General features: G+C 43.4%; 1 protein-coding gene across 7 annotated transcripts in view; it reads left to right on the top strand.

The window, feature by feature from the left end:
• SYTL3 (synaptotagmin like 3) overlaps nucleotides 1-15,086 on the top strand; it is an 89,689-nt gene that overhangs the window by 16,011 nt on the left and 58,592 nt on the right. For all 7 annotated transcript variants that reach the window (XM_025866405.2, XM_025866397.2, XM_025866401.2 and 4 more), the window contains 2 exons: nucleotides 1,446-2,086; nucleotides 4,122-4,340. In XM_025866405.2, coding sequence (XP_025722190.1) covers nucleotides 1,977-2,086; nucleotides 4,122-4,340 — 329 coding nt within the window. In that variant the 5' untranslated portion in view covers nucleotides 1,446-1,976. The remainder of the gene's footprint in view (nucleotides 1-1,445; nucleotides 2,087-4,121; nucleotides 4,341-15,086) is intronic.

Below are 15,086 nucleotides of genomic sequence, written 5' to 3' on the forward strand. Positions count from 1 at the left end.
TGCTCGGCAGGGAGTCTGCTTCTCCCTCCAACCCTCTTCCCTCTCGTGCTCTCTGTCTCTCATTCTCTCTCTCTCAAATAAATAAATAAAAATCTTTAAAAAAAAAAAAAGAGTGCCCCTTTCAGAGCTCTGCAACTTCCTAATCTTCATGCAACCTGTGCATTTGGGCGAGCTGTGCATTTTAACTTTGTCCCACAATAGAGTAACTGACAAATCTAGAATCCCTTAAGCCATGAGTCCTCAGCCTATAGGGCCATGAACTTGGATTGGAAAAAGATTACTTCTTTATTTATCTACCTCTAAGTAAAATTTAGCATTTCTTTCCATTTTGAATACAGGCATCAAACCAGAGTAGAACTAGCAGGACTGGTAACTGTCACTAATAGAAATCACGTATTTTCATACCATAATGTATGTTGTAGATATCTCAAAATATTACTTAAAATCATCATTGCTTTGAAATTATAGTAGTTGTTAGATCACTGCTAGATCTCATTATTTCATACATCAGTGAACATACATATTACTGTAGTAAAACATTTGAGTATAAATGATTTCCTTTGTAATTCAATGTATTTTATTTTATGCATTAAATACACAGGCTTCACCAGACTACCAAAGATTAAGCAGAGATTCTTAACCCTTTTTTTCTTAAAGAAAATGATCCCTTAGGGCTCTATTAACCTCTTATTCAATGATTTGTTATGAATCATAAATTAATATAATGTGGATTTCTGTTGAAGCCCAACAAAAGTTTAGCTTCTAAAGCATTGAAAGGAATTCTCATTACTAAGGAATTCATGTAGATTTGATTAAAAAAATGGCATTACAGAAAGTATATTTGATCTATACTTTCTGCTTTTCATTGATATGCATCTAGCCAGTGTTTTTTTTATCAATTCAACACCATCTTCTTGGTTGGGGTGGGGGAGGAACAAATTGAAGGTCATGTGAGCCCAGTGTCTCCAATGGGGGAAAAAAAGCAGGGGGAACATATGCAGAACCTTTCAACCAGTATTAGACAGAAACAAGACCCCATGCATATGACATCCTTTGAAAACCATTAAAAACCATAAATAATTCATAGATAGAGGTTGTGGGATATTCCCACTTTTTTTGAGTTTTGAAGTGAATTGTAAAAATAAGAGCTAAGTGTTGGGCACATTGAATCTTCTAATGTATTTTCCATTAGGATGATACCCGTTAAACATGGACCTTTTTGCTTCTCTGATCACTGGAGATACGAATAATTCAAGAATAATTCAAGTTCAGAAGTGTGGCTTTTAGAAACACGAGAAGGCCAATTTTAATAAAATTTAAAATCTTACATTATCACAATGGCAGAGGTGCAAAGGTCTGTGTGGAACATTTTGTGTGTCCAGAAGTGATGCCGCAGACATACACAAGCCAGGAAAATGAGGTCATTTTGTTGTTCCTTTCTACAGGCTTTCAACTGGCTGGGCTTTTAATGACCATAACTGCTGACCCGAAGGCATTGGAGGGGAAAGTTAGCTTCTGAATGTCCTCGATATTCTTCTACTGCCGTTTCTAAGTTCCCTCAGATTGGGGCTCACTTCTGCTTTGCGGAAACTATCTGCTTGGAGCCATGCCTGATTTATAACAATCTCTGGCAAAACCTCAGAAAAGAGATATGCTTTGGGGTTAGACGGACATCAGAGGTAGCTGTAAGGCTCCGTGGAAAGGCTCCCCAGGTGGCATGAGGCTTGGGGAGCCACGAGTCCAGCTGAGGGGCAGCCTCTTGGAGCTTTCTTCTCCTGAGGAGTGTGACACAGTTAAAAAGGACAAAAAAAAAAAAAAAAAAAAAAGAGTCACAAGCCAAACAGTTGCCAATGAAATAGGAGAAGGAGCACTTTCAAGCACTTGGGGCTGCTCCTGGGCGCTCTGAGCTTACCCACAGCCCAGGGATACCCGGCCATGGAGTGACACTCGGCTCAGGTCTCTGCACGAGAGAAGGAATGGCCCGGGACATCAATCTGAATTCCCTCCAGGAGTTGGAACGCGAGGTCATCCTCCAGGTCCTGTACCGAGACCAGACGGTTCAAAACATCGAGGAGGAAAGGATCCGGTATGCTGTCCTCCACATGCGTGCAAGTCCCTGGGTTTTCCTGCTTGCAGCCTGCTGCCACCTGCTTGCTGGCCACGGGGGGTCCGGGCGTCCCCTCCGCAAGGGGCCCTGTGAGGGATAGAGGCCAGGTAACCCTGCCCTCTAACTGAGCTCCCCACTGTAAGGGCAAAGGGAGGCTGCTCTTGTCATTGACTTAGAATAGTGCTTTTTTGTGCTAAGTGTGTTGTGTGCTGCTCGTCCCTTTGCTACTTCTTGGGACTAATTCAAAGGAAGGTTTGCAGGCTTCTACTATACCCTCAAGGGAAAGACCTCCAGCAAAGGGTTGCCTAAATTGTTGGTGGGGTTTCTGAAGGCACACAGAAAAGCTGAGAAAGCAGTGTAGAAACAGCAGGTCTGCTGCAATCCATTCCTGTCTATTTCTTTGTGTGCTTTTGCTTCCAAGTTGGCTTTGAGGGGAGGGGGAGTATAAAATATGAACCTGCTCAGCCTGTTCCCTGACTGATCTGTCAATAGGAAATTCTTTCCTTGTCTGTCTGGAAGCTGCACACACAGTTTGATATGAGTTAACACTTAATAAAGCAGGGCTAGGCTGTATCAAAACTGCGGATTGGTAGTGGTCAAGATCCACCCTTACAAATGGCGATACCTTGTTTGTCAATGACTGTAAAGGACTCAAAGACTGGAAAGTAAGTACGTGGAATAGGCTTTTGATTTTGTTTTGTTTTTAACGGCAGAACTCTTTCAGAGTCTGCCAAGAAAAATACACATATAAATAAATAAAATTCGGGGCAACCCAATGCTTGAGGAATGAGAGAAATTTGCGGGGTAACTGGAAGATACAGTGATCTGTTTCTGTCCTTCCCTGTTATCCCAAAGCTCCCTAAGTGTCCTTGTACTTTCTTCCACTAAAAAGATATAAAACACTGAACAAAATGGAATTGTCTCTGATGATTAGAGGCCTTTTGGTGGTTTAGAAACATTGTTTTGAATATCAACAAAGTAACGCGGACGCTGTGGTCAGGAAGTTTTGTTCCAGAGGGTACAGACTCTAGAGCCAGTCCTGCAATTTCTGCAAATTGAATGAACTACACTTGCTTTTTGGGATTGGCTTCTCTCTTCTAAAAGTAGCTAGCAGAGACATTTCATAAGAGAGTGTTCTGGTTAATAACACCTCTTTGGGGTCCAGTGTAAGGTCCCTTAGCACACTTGGGCAATATTGTCTCGGAGAAATAGGGACTGGAAGTGAACTGACCACCCATTAAAAAACAAAAAACAAAACAAAACAAAACAGTAGCTGGGATGCCTGGGTGGCTCAGTTGTTAAGCATCTGCCTTCGGCTCAGGTCATGATCCCAGGGTCCTGGGATCGAGCCCCGCATCGGGTTTCCTGCTAAGCCGAGGAGCCTGCTTCTCCCTCTCCCACTCCCCCTGCTAGTGTTCCTGCTCTCGCTATCTCTCTTTCTGTCAAATAAATAAGAACTTAAAAAAAAAAAAAAACAGTAGCAAAAGCATAGCATCAGTTAAATAATTTTATTGGATAACTTAATGACAATAGCAGGCGTGTATATCTTTATAGATCTTTCCATGCCTTCTATATTAAAATTGATGCCATTTTCTCTCTCTCTGTGTGTGTGTGTGTGTGTGTTTTGTTTTGTTCTGTTCTCTCTCTGACCTTGCTAACCATTATGATGTCCTTTGGGCATGAGGGATGAGCCTAGAACCAAACTAGCGACTAACTCCTCTGTGCTGGCCACTTTTTAGGCTTTGCCATTGAATCCTCCTAGCGTCCGTGGGAGGGGAGCTTTTTCTCATCTCCGTTTCGCTGTGGAGAAAATCTCTGAGCCTCTTTCTGGAGAGATCGAGTGAGATGGCTAGTTCACACAGCCATGTTGTACCCGGGTGTGTTGGATGCCAAAGCCCCTTGTTTCTTCTCTTGCTGGGGAGTGGTACTGTTGGGGCCCTCTCCATGTAGGGGTACGTCTGGCGTCTGTCCTTTCTTTCAGTCATAACTTATCATTTGACTCTTCGGGCCGCAGGAAACTGAAGACGCACTTGCAGCACCTCCGGTGGAAAGGAGCAAAGAGCGTGAGCCCGGAGTACAAAGAGAAGTCGTGTGCACGCTGTCAGCGTGAGCTGGGGCTTCTGCTGAACCGGGGGGCCGTGTGCAAGGGCTGCAGCCACCGCGTGTGCTCGGAGTGCCGAGTGTTCCTGAGGAAGACCAGTGCCTGGAAGTGCACCGTGTGCTTTGAGGACAGGTGAGATGGCGGGGGCCTTCACGCCCCCCGCGGACTCGGTCCCAGACCAGCTGCTGACAAAGCACTGTTGCTCCTCAAGTTCAACTGGTTCATGTTTACAGAGGGCTTCATATGAAGCTACCTTTCTAGACTTGGAAGTTACAGTAATTCTAAAGTAAATTTTATTATATAAAAAGTTCTTTTTTCCCTTTAATTTACAAATGTTTGTTTATGATGGCTAAGGATGGGCTAACTCAGGAGTTAAGATGCATTTGGATTTCATAACTAGGTGCCTGTTTCCTTAGAGCTTAATTTATCTCTTTCAGAGAAAGTCAAGTGAATTTTAACACATGGAATATTAGAGTGATCCTGTGTAGCGTTATGTATTTGTTTTTAAAGACTTTATTGGCTTATTTCTTTATTTAGAGAGCATGAGCGGGGGAGGGGCAGTGGGAGAGGAAGAGAGAGACTCTCAAGCAGACTCTCTGCTGAGCGTGAAGCCCCATGTGGGGCTCAATCCCAGGATTGAGATCATGACCTGAGTTGAAATCAGGAGTCAGATGCTTAACTGACTGAGCCACTCAGGTACCCTGCATCAGTTATTTTTTAAAAAATATTTTGTTAAGGTATAATTGACCTATGACATTATATTGATTTCAGATGTATGGCATAATGACTTGATATTTGTATACATTGCAAGGTGATCGCCACAGTAGATCTTGTTACCATCCTCTGTATCTGTATTTCAATTCTGAATGATAACCTTGCCGGGTAGGGTATTCTTGGTTGGAAGTTTTATTCCTTTCAGCACTTTGGATTGGATTTATCATCCCACAACCCCTTCTGGCTGCAAATTTCTGATGAAAAATCTGCCAGTTGTCTTCTGGGGGTTCCTTGCATGTCCCAAGTTGTTTTTCTCTTGTTGCTTTTAAAAGTCTCTTTTTATCTTTAACTTCTGACATTTAATCAGGATGTGCTTGATGTGATCTCTTTGGGTTCATCTTATTTGGAATTCTCTGGGCTTCCTGGACCTAGATGTCTGTTTCTCTCCCCAGGTTAGGGAACTTTCAGCCATTATTTCTTCAAATAATTTTCTGTTCCTTTCTCTCTCTCTTCTCCTTCTGGCCCCTGTAATGTGAATTGTTATTTGATTTGATGTTGTCCCATAGGTCTGTTAGGCTGTCTTCATTTTTCTTTTTCACTTCTTTTTTCCTTTTTTGGCTGCTCTGTTTGGGTGAGCTCCACTGCCCTGCCTTCCAGATTGCTGATCTGTTCTGCTTCACCTGGTCTGCTGGGGAACCCTCCAGTGTGTGCTTCAGCTCTGTGACTAATGTTTGGCACTTGCTGATGTTTTCCATCTCTTTGCTGAAGTTCTCACTGTGTTCATCTGGTCTTCCCCTGAGTCTGGTCAGCATCTTTATGACCATGGCTTTGAATTCTTTATCAGGCAGATTACTTATCTCTGTGAAATTAAGGTATTTTTCTGAGATTTTTACCTTGTTCTTTTATTTGGAACATACTTCTCTATGTCTTCATTTTGCTTGACTCTCTGTGTTCATTTCTTTTTTTTTAAGATTTTATTTATTTATTTGTCAGAGAGAGAGAGAGAGATCATAAGCAGGGGGAGTGGCATACAGAGGGAGAAGCAGGCTCCCTGCTGAGCAAGGAGCCCAGTGCAGGACTTGATCCCAGGAACCTGGGATCATGACCTGAGCCAAAGGCAGACGCTTAACTGACTGAACCACCCAGGCATCCCACTCTGTGTTAATTTTTGTATGTTTCTAAAGAGCAACCTCTCCCAATACTCCATCTTAAAGGAGTGGCCTTGTGTGGGTGATGAACCTTGTTGCTTAACCTTGCCCTAGGTCTTGGTTAGCTTTCCAACTTTTGTGATTGCCCGAGCAACCTGATTTATTCTTGATAGGGCTCCATTGGTGTGCCAAGACCTGTTGATGATCCAAAGGGAAGGATCTGTTAGAACCTAGTTTCAGGCTGATTGGAAGCCAGACCCGTAGGCAGCAGCTTTTAAAGTATGCAAATAGGTACAGTCCTGTGGGACCATAATCCCATAACCTCTGCTGGCCTCCAGGCCAGGAGATCCAAAGGTGTCCTTTGGGGGGAGGTTGCAAAACTCAGGTTCTAGCCAAGTGTATAAGCTCCTTCCTAGGAGGTACCAGAGAGCTGAAGCAAGGCCAGGGCTGCGTGCAAGGATGGTGTCTCCCTGCCTGTGTTCCCTGAGAACACCTTCATAACCTCTGGTTGTGTGGCAAACAGGAAGTCTACCCCTCAGGCTAAAGCTCCAGGACAAGTAAATAGGCCTTTTTCTCAGGGAGACTGGGGATGTGCTTCAGTCTACTGTCTGTGCAGGGCCCTGGGAGTTGTAAGCTGCCAGGAACTGTCTTTGCGATTGTTATAGTCCCATGGAACCCAGGAACACAAGCGCTCCCTGGCCACCAGGGCCAGGGGATCAATGCGTGCCCTCTGTGTGGGCTGCATGCACCTGCTGGCTTTGCGACGCAGCTGGCGAGTGCAGGGGCTGGAGCGTGCCCACTGGCTTTAGAAAAGCCAGGGGAGACTGCCTTGGCTGTGCATGCCCTCTGGCATCGGTGATGCTGCAGGAGGACACCGTGTCTGTTCTTGCCCCTCAGCAGCAAGGCTGTGGGAGAATGCTGTGACCACTTGTAGCCTCCAGCCCCAGTCCGGCAGCAGGAGCGTGGTGCAACTCACCTGCCTGCTGGCTTCGGCCAGGCAGTGGGAGAATACCGGGACCGTTCACCCCACGGCAGCGGGAGCGTGCCCCGTCTCTGTGCGCCGCCTGCGCTAGCAGGGAGAGAGAGAAAGCAAAAGTGGGGCTCATCTCTGGAGAGCGTCCCACCTGTCCCCCACCCCTCTGGCAGGTTCACGAAGATTAGCAAATGAATCTCCTTCACACACAGTCTACATGCTTTTCAAATTTGCTTTTGTCTGGGTCTCTATGTGAGAGAGACCACATGCCTCTTGGACTTAAGTAAGCCCCACTGTTTTTTTTAAGTGAGACCTTTTGGGGGCGCATCTCTCTGGTACAGGTCCCAAGGGTTGAGGTGCCTGGTAGGGGGCACAAACCCCTCGCTCCTCTGGGAGAGACTCTGCCCTTGTGAGATCCCTCCCTGCTGTGGGTCTCTGTGCTGGGGGTGGGGGGGCTTTTGCAAGACCGTGTCTCTGCCTCTCCTACCCACCTCGGTGTGGTCTTTCCATCCTTTGTTGTGGAGGGGCAGTTCGGTGGGTTTTCAGCTCTTCTTCAAAGGAAGTTGTTCCATATGAAGCTAAGGATCTGGTGTCCGTGGGAAGAGGTGTGTTCGGGGTCTTCCTACACCACCACCTTCCCGCGCAGCTTTCCATAAGGCTTTTGGAAAGGAGGTAGGCTGACTTCTATGGGATACTCAAATAAAGAAACGAGTATGCATTCTCTTAGTGCCAGACCGAATCTTCGCATATTTCAATCTTTTCGCGTCGTGAGGTTTTTTTTTTTTTTTTTTTTTTTTAATTTTAACACGGAATTGGTATTTGGAACTACCCATTTCGAAAATGATAAACAGCCTGTTTGGCTCGGGCTCCCACTTTTCAAAGCAAGAATGGGCTGGTCATCGATTACTTGAAAACACAAGAAAGGGTGTTTCTGTTTCTTGGGGACGGTGCACACAAGGACATCACAGAACCTAGAGGAAGGGAGGAACATTCGTCTGGTGTGAATCTAGGAGCATAATCAGAGACTTGGGGATTTGAAAACAGCTCCTAAGTGTTGCTGCAGATGTGTGAGTGCCCTGGACAAAGATCACGAGAGGCACCCACACTGTGTGGGGCGGCGGCTGGGTTTTCTCTCCCCCTTAGTCGGGAGGGTTGTGCTTATTGGGCCCCTGACATTAATGTCCTCAAATTTCCTGTCCCTTTGCAAGGCTTAATTTCAGTCCCTCATCCAGAAGGAAGTGAAGTTGTTCAACCAGATTTCTTTGCTCCCGAACAGCACACCTTGTATTTGGACAGCAGCTCGCCAAGTCATGCTGACTTCAATCAGAGCTAACTCCGCACATTTCACGCATTTCACATCTCTTTGGTTTGCTGAGGCCAATGTCCTTCAGGCTTTGCTTTTTTTCTTTTTCTTTCTTTCTTTTTTGATTTTTAAAAATTTATATATATATATATATATATATATTTTTTTTTTTTTTTGGTATAGGTATAGCCACTCGAAAAAACAGTATGGAGATTCCTCAAGACGTTAAAAATAGAGCTTTTTTCTTTTTTTAGTGCCCCAGGCTCAAGGCCCTCAGGCTTTTCTTATCTTGAGAGGGGGGGACAGGGAGTTGCTGGGAGCTGCCTGGGCCCTTGAAAGAGGAGGTAAGAATTCCCAGTAACATCTAGAAATGTCTTAAGATTTTCTTCCCTCCTTTCAATCAACCGTTTGTATTTGAAGTCTGAAGGTAAACAGTGCCTGGTAAGGGGTTAAATGCATTGGCCTTTTTTTTGTCTTTGAATACTTCACTGTAAGCTAAAAACAAGATGAGAGGCGGGATGAGACTAAGGCTGTCTCCCGGGAAGGCGGCCTGTGTTGAAATCTGCACCCAAGAGGGCCTCGTGCCCTGGCCATTGTCACTCCACCCTCTAAGCACACAAAGTGTGATTTCTAAAACCCCAGCTTCCTTATTGTGAAATAAGGATGTTTTCAAAATACAGAAGACAGTTGCATTACGAGGATTGCCTCAGGAAATCATATGGGGGATAGAATGAAATAATTTATAACAACACGTACTCCACCCCTCTCCTTGCTTGGCAGTCCTCTGTTCTCTCTCTGGTTTTGTACACCCTGGACCCCCATCCTAGAGAGAAGGCCGGTAAAACTTTAGAATATTTGACAGTCATAACTGATGGGGGACGGGGGTCCCGGATGGGGGTGGATCCCAGAAGCTTTCCTCTTCCTGCAGCTTTGTCAGCTTGAGACTTGGTCCTTGGGAAGAAGTGGATCCATTGTGGGACAAGGAGGAGGGATGGAGGTTTGTTAAATCAGGAAAGGGGAAGCTGTAGGATGGTGATTTTAGAAAAGCAAAACCCGCTAACTGACTGGTTGAGGCAATCAGAGCAAAAGGCCTGCGGCACATGCTGGGCTCTGGGTTGTGTTGAGGTTGCAGGAGGCCTTGGAGGTTTCTGCTTCAAGGCAAGTCTCCTCTTAGAGCTGCTAAGGAGACGCCTCGGTGGCTCAGTCGGTTAAGTGTCTGCCTTCGGCTCAGGTTGTGATCCCAGAGTCCAGGGATCGAGTCCCACGTCGGGATCCCTGCTCAGCAGAGAATCTGCTTCTCTTCTCCTACTTGTGCTCCCACTGTCTCTGTTAAATAAATAACTACAATCTTAAAAAAAAAAAAAAAAAGCTGCTAAGGATCCTAGGGAGCTCAGAGGAGGGAGGGGTGAGCTGGCTCGAGGTGACTTTCAGAACATCTGTGTTCGGAGTATTTCTGGATGAGGGTCAGGACCAGAGAGGGAGACAGGCATCCTCAGGGAGAGCGGATAGCATGGGGATGAACGTTTAGCATTTCTTTATACTGCATGTTCTTTCTGTCTTTTTTTCTTTTCTTTCTTTTCTTTCTTCCTTCCTTCTTTCCTTCCTTCCTTCCTTCCTTTTTCTTTCTTTCTTTCTTTTTCTTTTCTTTTCTTTTCTTTCTATTATGTTCAGTTAGCCAACATATATTAACAACATATAGTACCTATAGTACAACATATAGTACATATAGTACAATGTATAGTACATTAGTTTTTGATGTAGTGTACAATGATTCATTAGTTGCATATAACACCCAGTGCTCATCACAACATGTGCCTTCCTTAATACCCATCAGCTGGTTACCCCATCCCCCACCCCCTCCCTTCTGTAACCCTCAGTTTGTTTACCGGAGTCCAGAGTCTCTCAGGGTTTGTCTCCCTTTCTGATTTCTTCCCGTTCAGTTTTCCCTCCCTTCCCCTGTGGTCCTCCGCACTGTTCCCTGTGCTCCACACATGAGTGAAACCATGTGATAATTGTCTTTCTCTGCTTGACTTATTTCACTTAGCATAATCCCCTCTAGTTCCATCCATGTCAGTGTGAATGGTGGGTATTCATCCTTTCTGATGGCTGAGTAATATCCCATTGTGTATATGAACCACATCTTCATCTGTTCATCTGTTGAAGGGCATCTCGGTTCTTTCCACAGTTTGGACATTGTGGACGTTGCTGCTATGAACATTGGGGTGCATGTGCCCCTTCTTTTCACTACAGCTGTATCTTTGGGGTAAATACCTAGTAGTGCGATCGCTGGGTCATAGGGTAGCTCTATTTTTAATGTCTTGAGGAACCTCCATAATGTTTTCCAGAGTGGCTGTACCAGCCTGCATTCCCACCAACAATGTAAGAGGGTTCCCCTTTCTCCGCGTCCTCGCCAACACTTGTTGTTTCCTGTCTTGTTAATTTTTGCCATTCTAACTGGTGTGAGGTGGTATCTCATTGTGGTTTTGATTTGTACTTCCCTGATGGCTAGTGATGTGGAGCATTTTTTCATGTGTCTGTAAGCCATTTGTATGTCTTCTTTGGAGAAGTGTCTGTTCATGTCTTCTGCCCATTTCTGGACTGGATTATTTGCTTTATGGGTGTTGAGTTTGAGAAGTTCTTTATAGATCTTGGATACCAGCCATTTATCTGAAATGTCATTTGCAAATGACATTCTCTCATTCCGTGGGTTGCTTCTTAGTTTTGTTGACTGTTTCCTTTGCTGCGCAGAAGTTTTTATCTTGCATGTTTCATTTAAACCTTAAAACAGTCTTACAGGGCAGCGACGACTATTATCCCAATTTTATAGGTGAGGAAACAAGAGGCTAAGAGACAGAAGGTAATTAGCCCAAAGCCAGGGAGTCAGTTAGATTAGAGCCCTGGTCTCCTGAATCCCTCCCCTTCTAGATCTCTGCCTTCTCTTGCCTGCAAGGAGAAAAGCCACTCAGAAGACCTTGGATCTTGGGCCACAGGAAATGGGGTGTGGGCATAGATGCTTTGCCAAAAGAAAGCCATACCACAGTGCGCCAGTGTTCCAGAGGGTGGAGTCAGGGGCTGGGGAAGGTGAAGGCCAATGATCCACAGGAACGTCTTCTCAGTGAACTGGGCAGGAAGTGATAAGGCTGGAGGTGAAATGAAATTGAGAGCAAAAGAGAGGCAGCAGAAAGACCTCAGGAAACAAAGACACGTTGAAAAGGACTTGGAAGAACAAAGTTGGTTGAAATTTGCTTCTAGTCGTGGGGGGGCGTATGTTTTCAGTAGGAGCCATCAAAAGAGTGTGATTTGGGAGAAGGAAAGAAGAGAAAGAGGGGTAGATGCGTCCTTGCTTCTTTGCTTAATGTCCCCTTCCCCCCTCCATGTACTGACAATTTCCACGATGAAATGGAGCAAGGTAACAACCATGTTGAAATGTCAGAGAGACTAAGCTTTATATTTGCTTGTTTGCTTTAGCTTTGGTTTTAAAAAATAAGATTGGACTTGATGACTTCGGTTCACATTGATTTTTTTTTTCCCTTCAAAATGATTTACTGTGCAGTAGTATCCAATTTCATGTGTCTAGAGAAAACCTGCTCATCCTCCCTGAAGTAGACCGCTGAGGAATTACAGGTGCTCAAGACCTTTGCCCTTCAAACTGTGATCTTTTTCTCCTGCTTTGTAACTGGCTGTGACCATAAGCAATTGTTCATTATTCAGTCTCAGGTACTTGTTGGGTTGTTCTCTCTCTGTTTCATTAGTAATGTTTGCTATTTATAAATAATTAGAACAGAGTTTTTAGAGTTAGAGTTTCAAATGGTGGGAGGCAGTCCTGTTGATTTGAGGATACTTTCTTGGGCTGCTCACATGTCTCTGATGTACTATGCCTGAAGCTAGTGGAGAGAAACTTAAGAGTGCCTAGTTGCAAATTGATATACAGACCTTGGCATTTATTATCACATTCTTAGTTCTCTGGTTGAGATTTGAATTATTGCTGCAGAGCAGTAAGGGTTAAAATAAGATTTTGGAATTTATTAAAGGGGATTTTTTGTTGTTGCTCAAATACATTTTAGATTAGGATTTAGATGTGAAGATATTACAGAATGATGTACTATATCTTTTGCATTGTGTCAAATAATTTTTATTGACAATCAAATGACATTTCAAGACAAGTTTTATAGCAATTGTGTTTCCTGCTTAGAGCAAAACTTCCCAGAGTTTGGAAAATATAATCTTTGAAATTTCAGACTGATAGTAAACATTCCTAATCCCATGTTTTGATAAAATACTGAATCCCCACTTCATATCCACCAAGGCAAATAGCTAATGTATGAGAATGGAATAATTTGCAGTCGTTATTGTAAATACTTCTGCTCTTCAAGTGAATAAAAGGTCTACCTCCACTAAATATTGAAAAGAAATTGAATGCTGGATATGGTATAGGGGAGCCGGCAAGGAAGGATTTTAGCTTGGTGCCAAGGTTAAAGTGACATGTCTGTGCTGCCTAGCTTCTATTTCAAAACCTGATGTTTTTCTAATCTGATTTTTAACTTTGCTGATAGAAACTCTGTTCATGTCAAAAAAGTATACACAAGTTAAATATATTGAGTAAAATATTTCACATAGTTTTACATCTGCACATTTTCAAGAGATTAGCCACTAAGACATATTTCACAAGGGAAAAGGCTTGTGTTCTTTAAGATAAAGTTTTTTTTCTTCTTATTTCTGACTTGGAGATGCATCTGTTTTGGTCCTCACAGTATAGCTTGGCTGTTTCCCAAGGTATACGTACATTGCTTTCTGAAGGAATATGATAGATGCTAATTTTATGTAGGATCATGACATTCTTTTTAATCCTTTGGACAAATGGGAATAATGACCATATAATATTCTTTGAAGCCTTGTGCTACTAAAACGTATAGTAAAAAAAGTAGAAATGTCTAAGACACTTTTGGGAAAAGTTTATTTTTGAAAAGTTTATTTTGTACTTATTAAAGGGAATGCTTTCACAATAATTTGAGTATCATTCCTTTTGTTGAAGCTGAAATTTCTTCTGTGATCAGTATTTTTTATTTTTTTTTAAGATTTTATTTATTTATTTGAGAGAGAGAATGAGATAGAGAGAGCATGAGGCGGGGAGGGTCAGAGGGAGAAGCAGACTCCCCGCTGAGCAGGGAGCCCGATGCGGGACTCGATCCCGGGACTCCAGGATCATGACCTGAGCCGAAGGCAGTCGCTTAACCGACTGAGCCACCCAGGCGCCCCAGTATTTTTTAATTTTTTAAAGATGTATTTATTATTTGAGAGAGAGAGTACTCAATCTCAGGGTCATAAGCTCAAGCCCACGTTGGGCCTGGAGCCTATTTAAAATTAAAAAATAAATAAATTTAAGAATGCTGGCAGATCCTAAGAGCTAGTATATTGTAAAACCTTCTGCCACCTGAAATAACAAAATGAAAATATTAAGTTTTTTTTTTAATTTTTAAAGATTTATTTTTTTTAAGATTTTATTTATTTATTTGAGAGAGAGAGAATGAGAGACAGAGAGCACAAGAGAGGGAAGAGGGTCAGAGGGAGAAGCAGACTCCCTGCCAAGCAGGGAGCCCAATGTGGGACTCGATCCCGGGACTCCAGGATCATGACCTGAGCCTAAGGCAGTCACTTAACCAACTGAGCCACCCAGGCGCCCTATTTATTTATTTTAGAGAGAGAGAGCGAGCATGAGCAGGAGGGGCAGAGGGAGAGGGACAGAGAATCTCAAGCAGACTCTGTGGTGAGCATGGAGCCCAAATTGGGGCTGGATCCCAGGACCTTGAGATCATGACCTGAACCGAAACCAAGAGTTGGATGCTTAACTGGCTATGCCACCCAGACACCCCTTAATGTTGGTTTTGACAGCAACCTTGTAGCTTTCAAATATTCAAATAATAAGCCAGTGTTCATAGCAGCATTGTTCACAGTAGTCACAAGGTGGAGACAACCCAGTGTCCATCAACAGATGAATGGATACACAAAATGTGATATATACATGCTATGGAATATTATTCAGCTACAACAAAAGAATGAAATTTAATACATGCTAAAACATGGATGAACTTTACAAATATTATGTTAAATGAAATAAGCCAGAAGGAAAAATGTATGATCCTACTTACATGAGGTACCCAGGGTAGAGACAGAAATTTTTTCTTTTTTTAAGACTTTTTTATTTATTCTTTGACAGAGAGACAGCGAGAGAGGGAACACCAGCAGAAGGAGTGGGAGAGGGAGAAGCAGACTCCCCGCTGAGCAGGGGCCTGATGTGGGGCTTGATCCCAAGACCCTTAGATCATGACCTGAGCTGAAGGCAGACGCTTAACGACTGAGCCACCCAGGCGCCCCTAGAGACAGAAATGTTTTATAAATGTTATTCATTTCATCATTTTGAAATATTTATATTGTGATAAGTTATTACTTTTATGTCCTATAATATCTCTCTCAATAATTATTTTTGTCACCTGCATAGTTTTATGATTATATTTACAATTATTAAACCAACTCTAAGTTTTAACACATTCAAGCGCTCATTGCTAATCTTTTGAGACCATAATTTCCCAATTTGCAAGTTCTTTATTTTGATTCATTTTTCAATCATCTGAAGGGCCTCTTGAGGGATTTTTTTGCCCCAGAAGAGCATGTCGGTGGCAGAAGATCTGAGTCATTGCAAATTTAAGGTTGTCCTCCATAGCCTTCCCTCATGAGTAATGACT

Source organism: Callorhinus ursinus, unplaced genomic scaffold (assembly GCF_003265705.2).
Source record: "Callorhinus ursinus isolate GAN/ISIS: 27379988/994484 unplaced genomic scaffold, GSC_fseal_2.0 scaffold6, whole genome shotgun sequence".
Taxonomy (NCBI): Eukaryota; Metazoa; Chordata; class Mammalia; order Carnivora; family Otariidae; genus Callorhinus; species Callorhinus ursinus.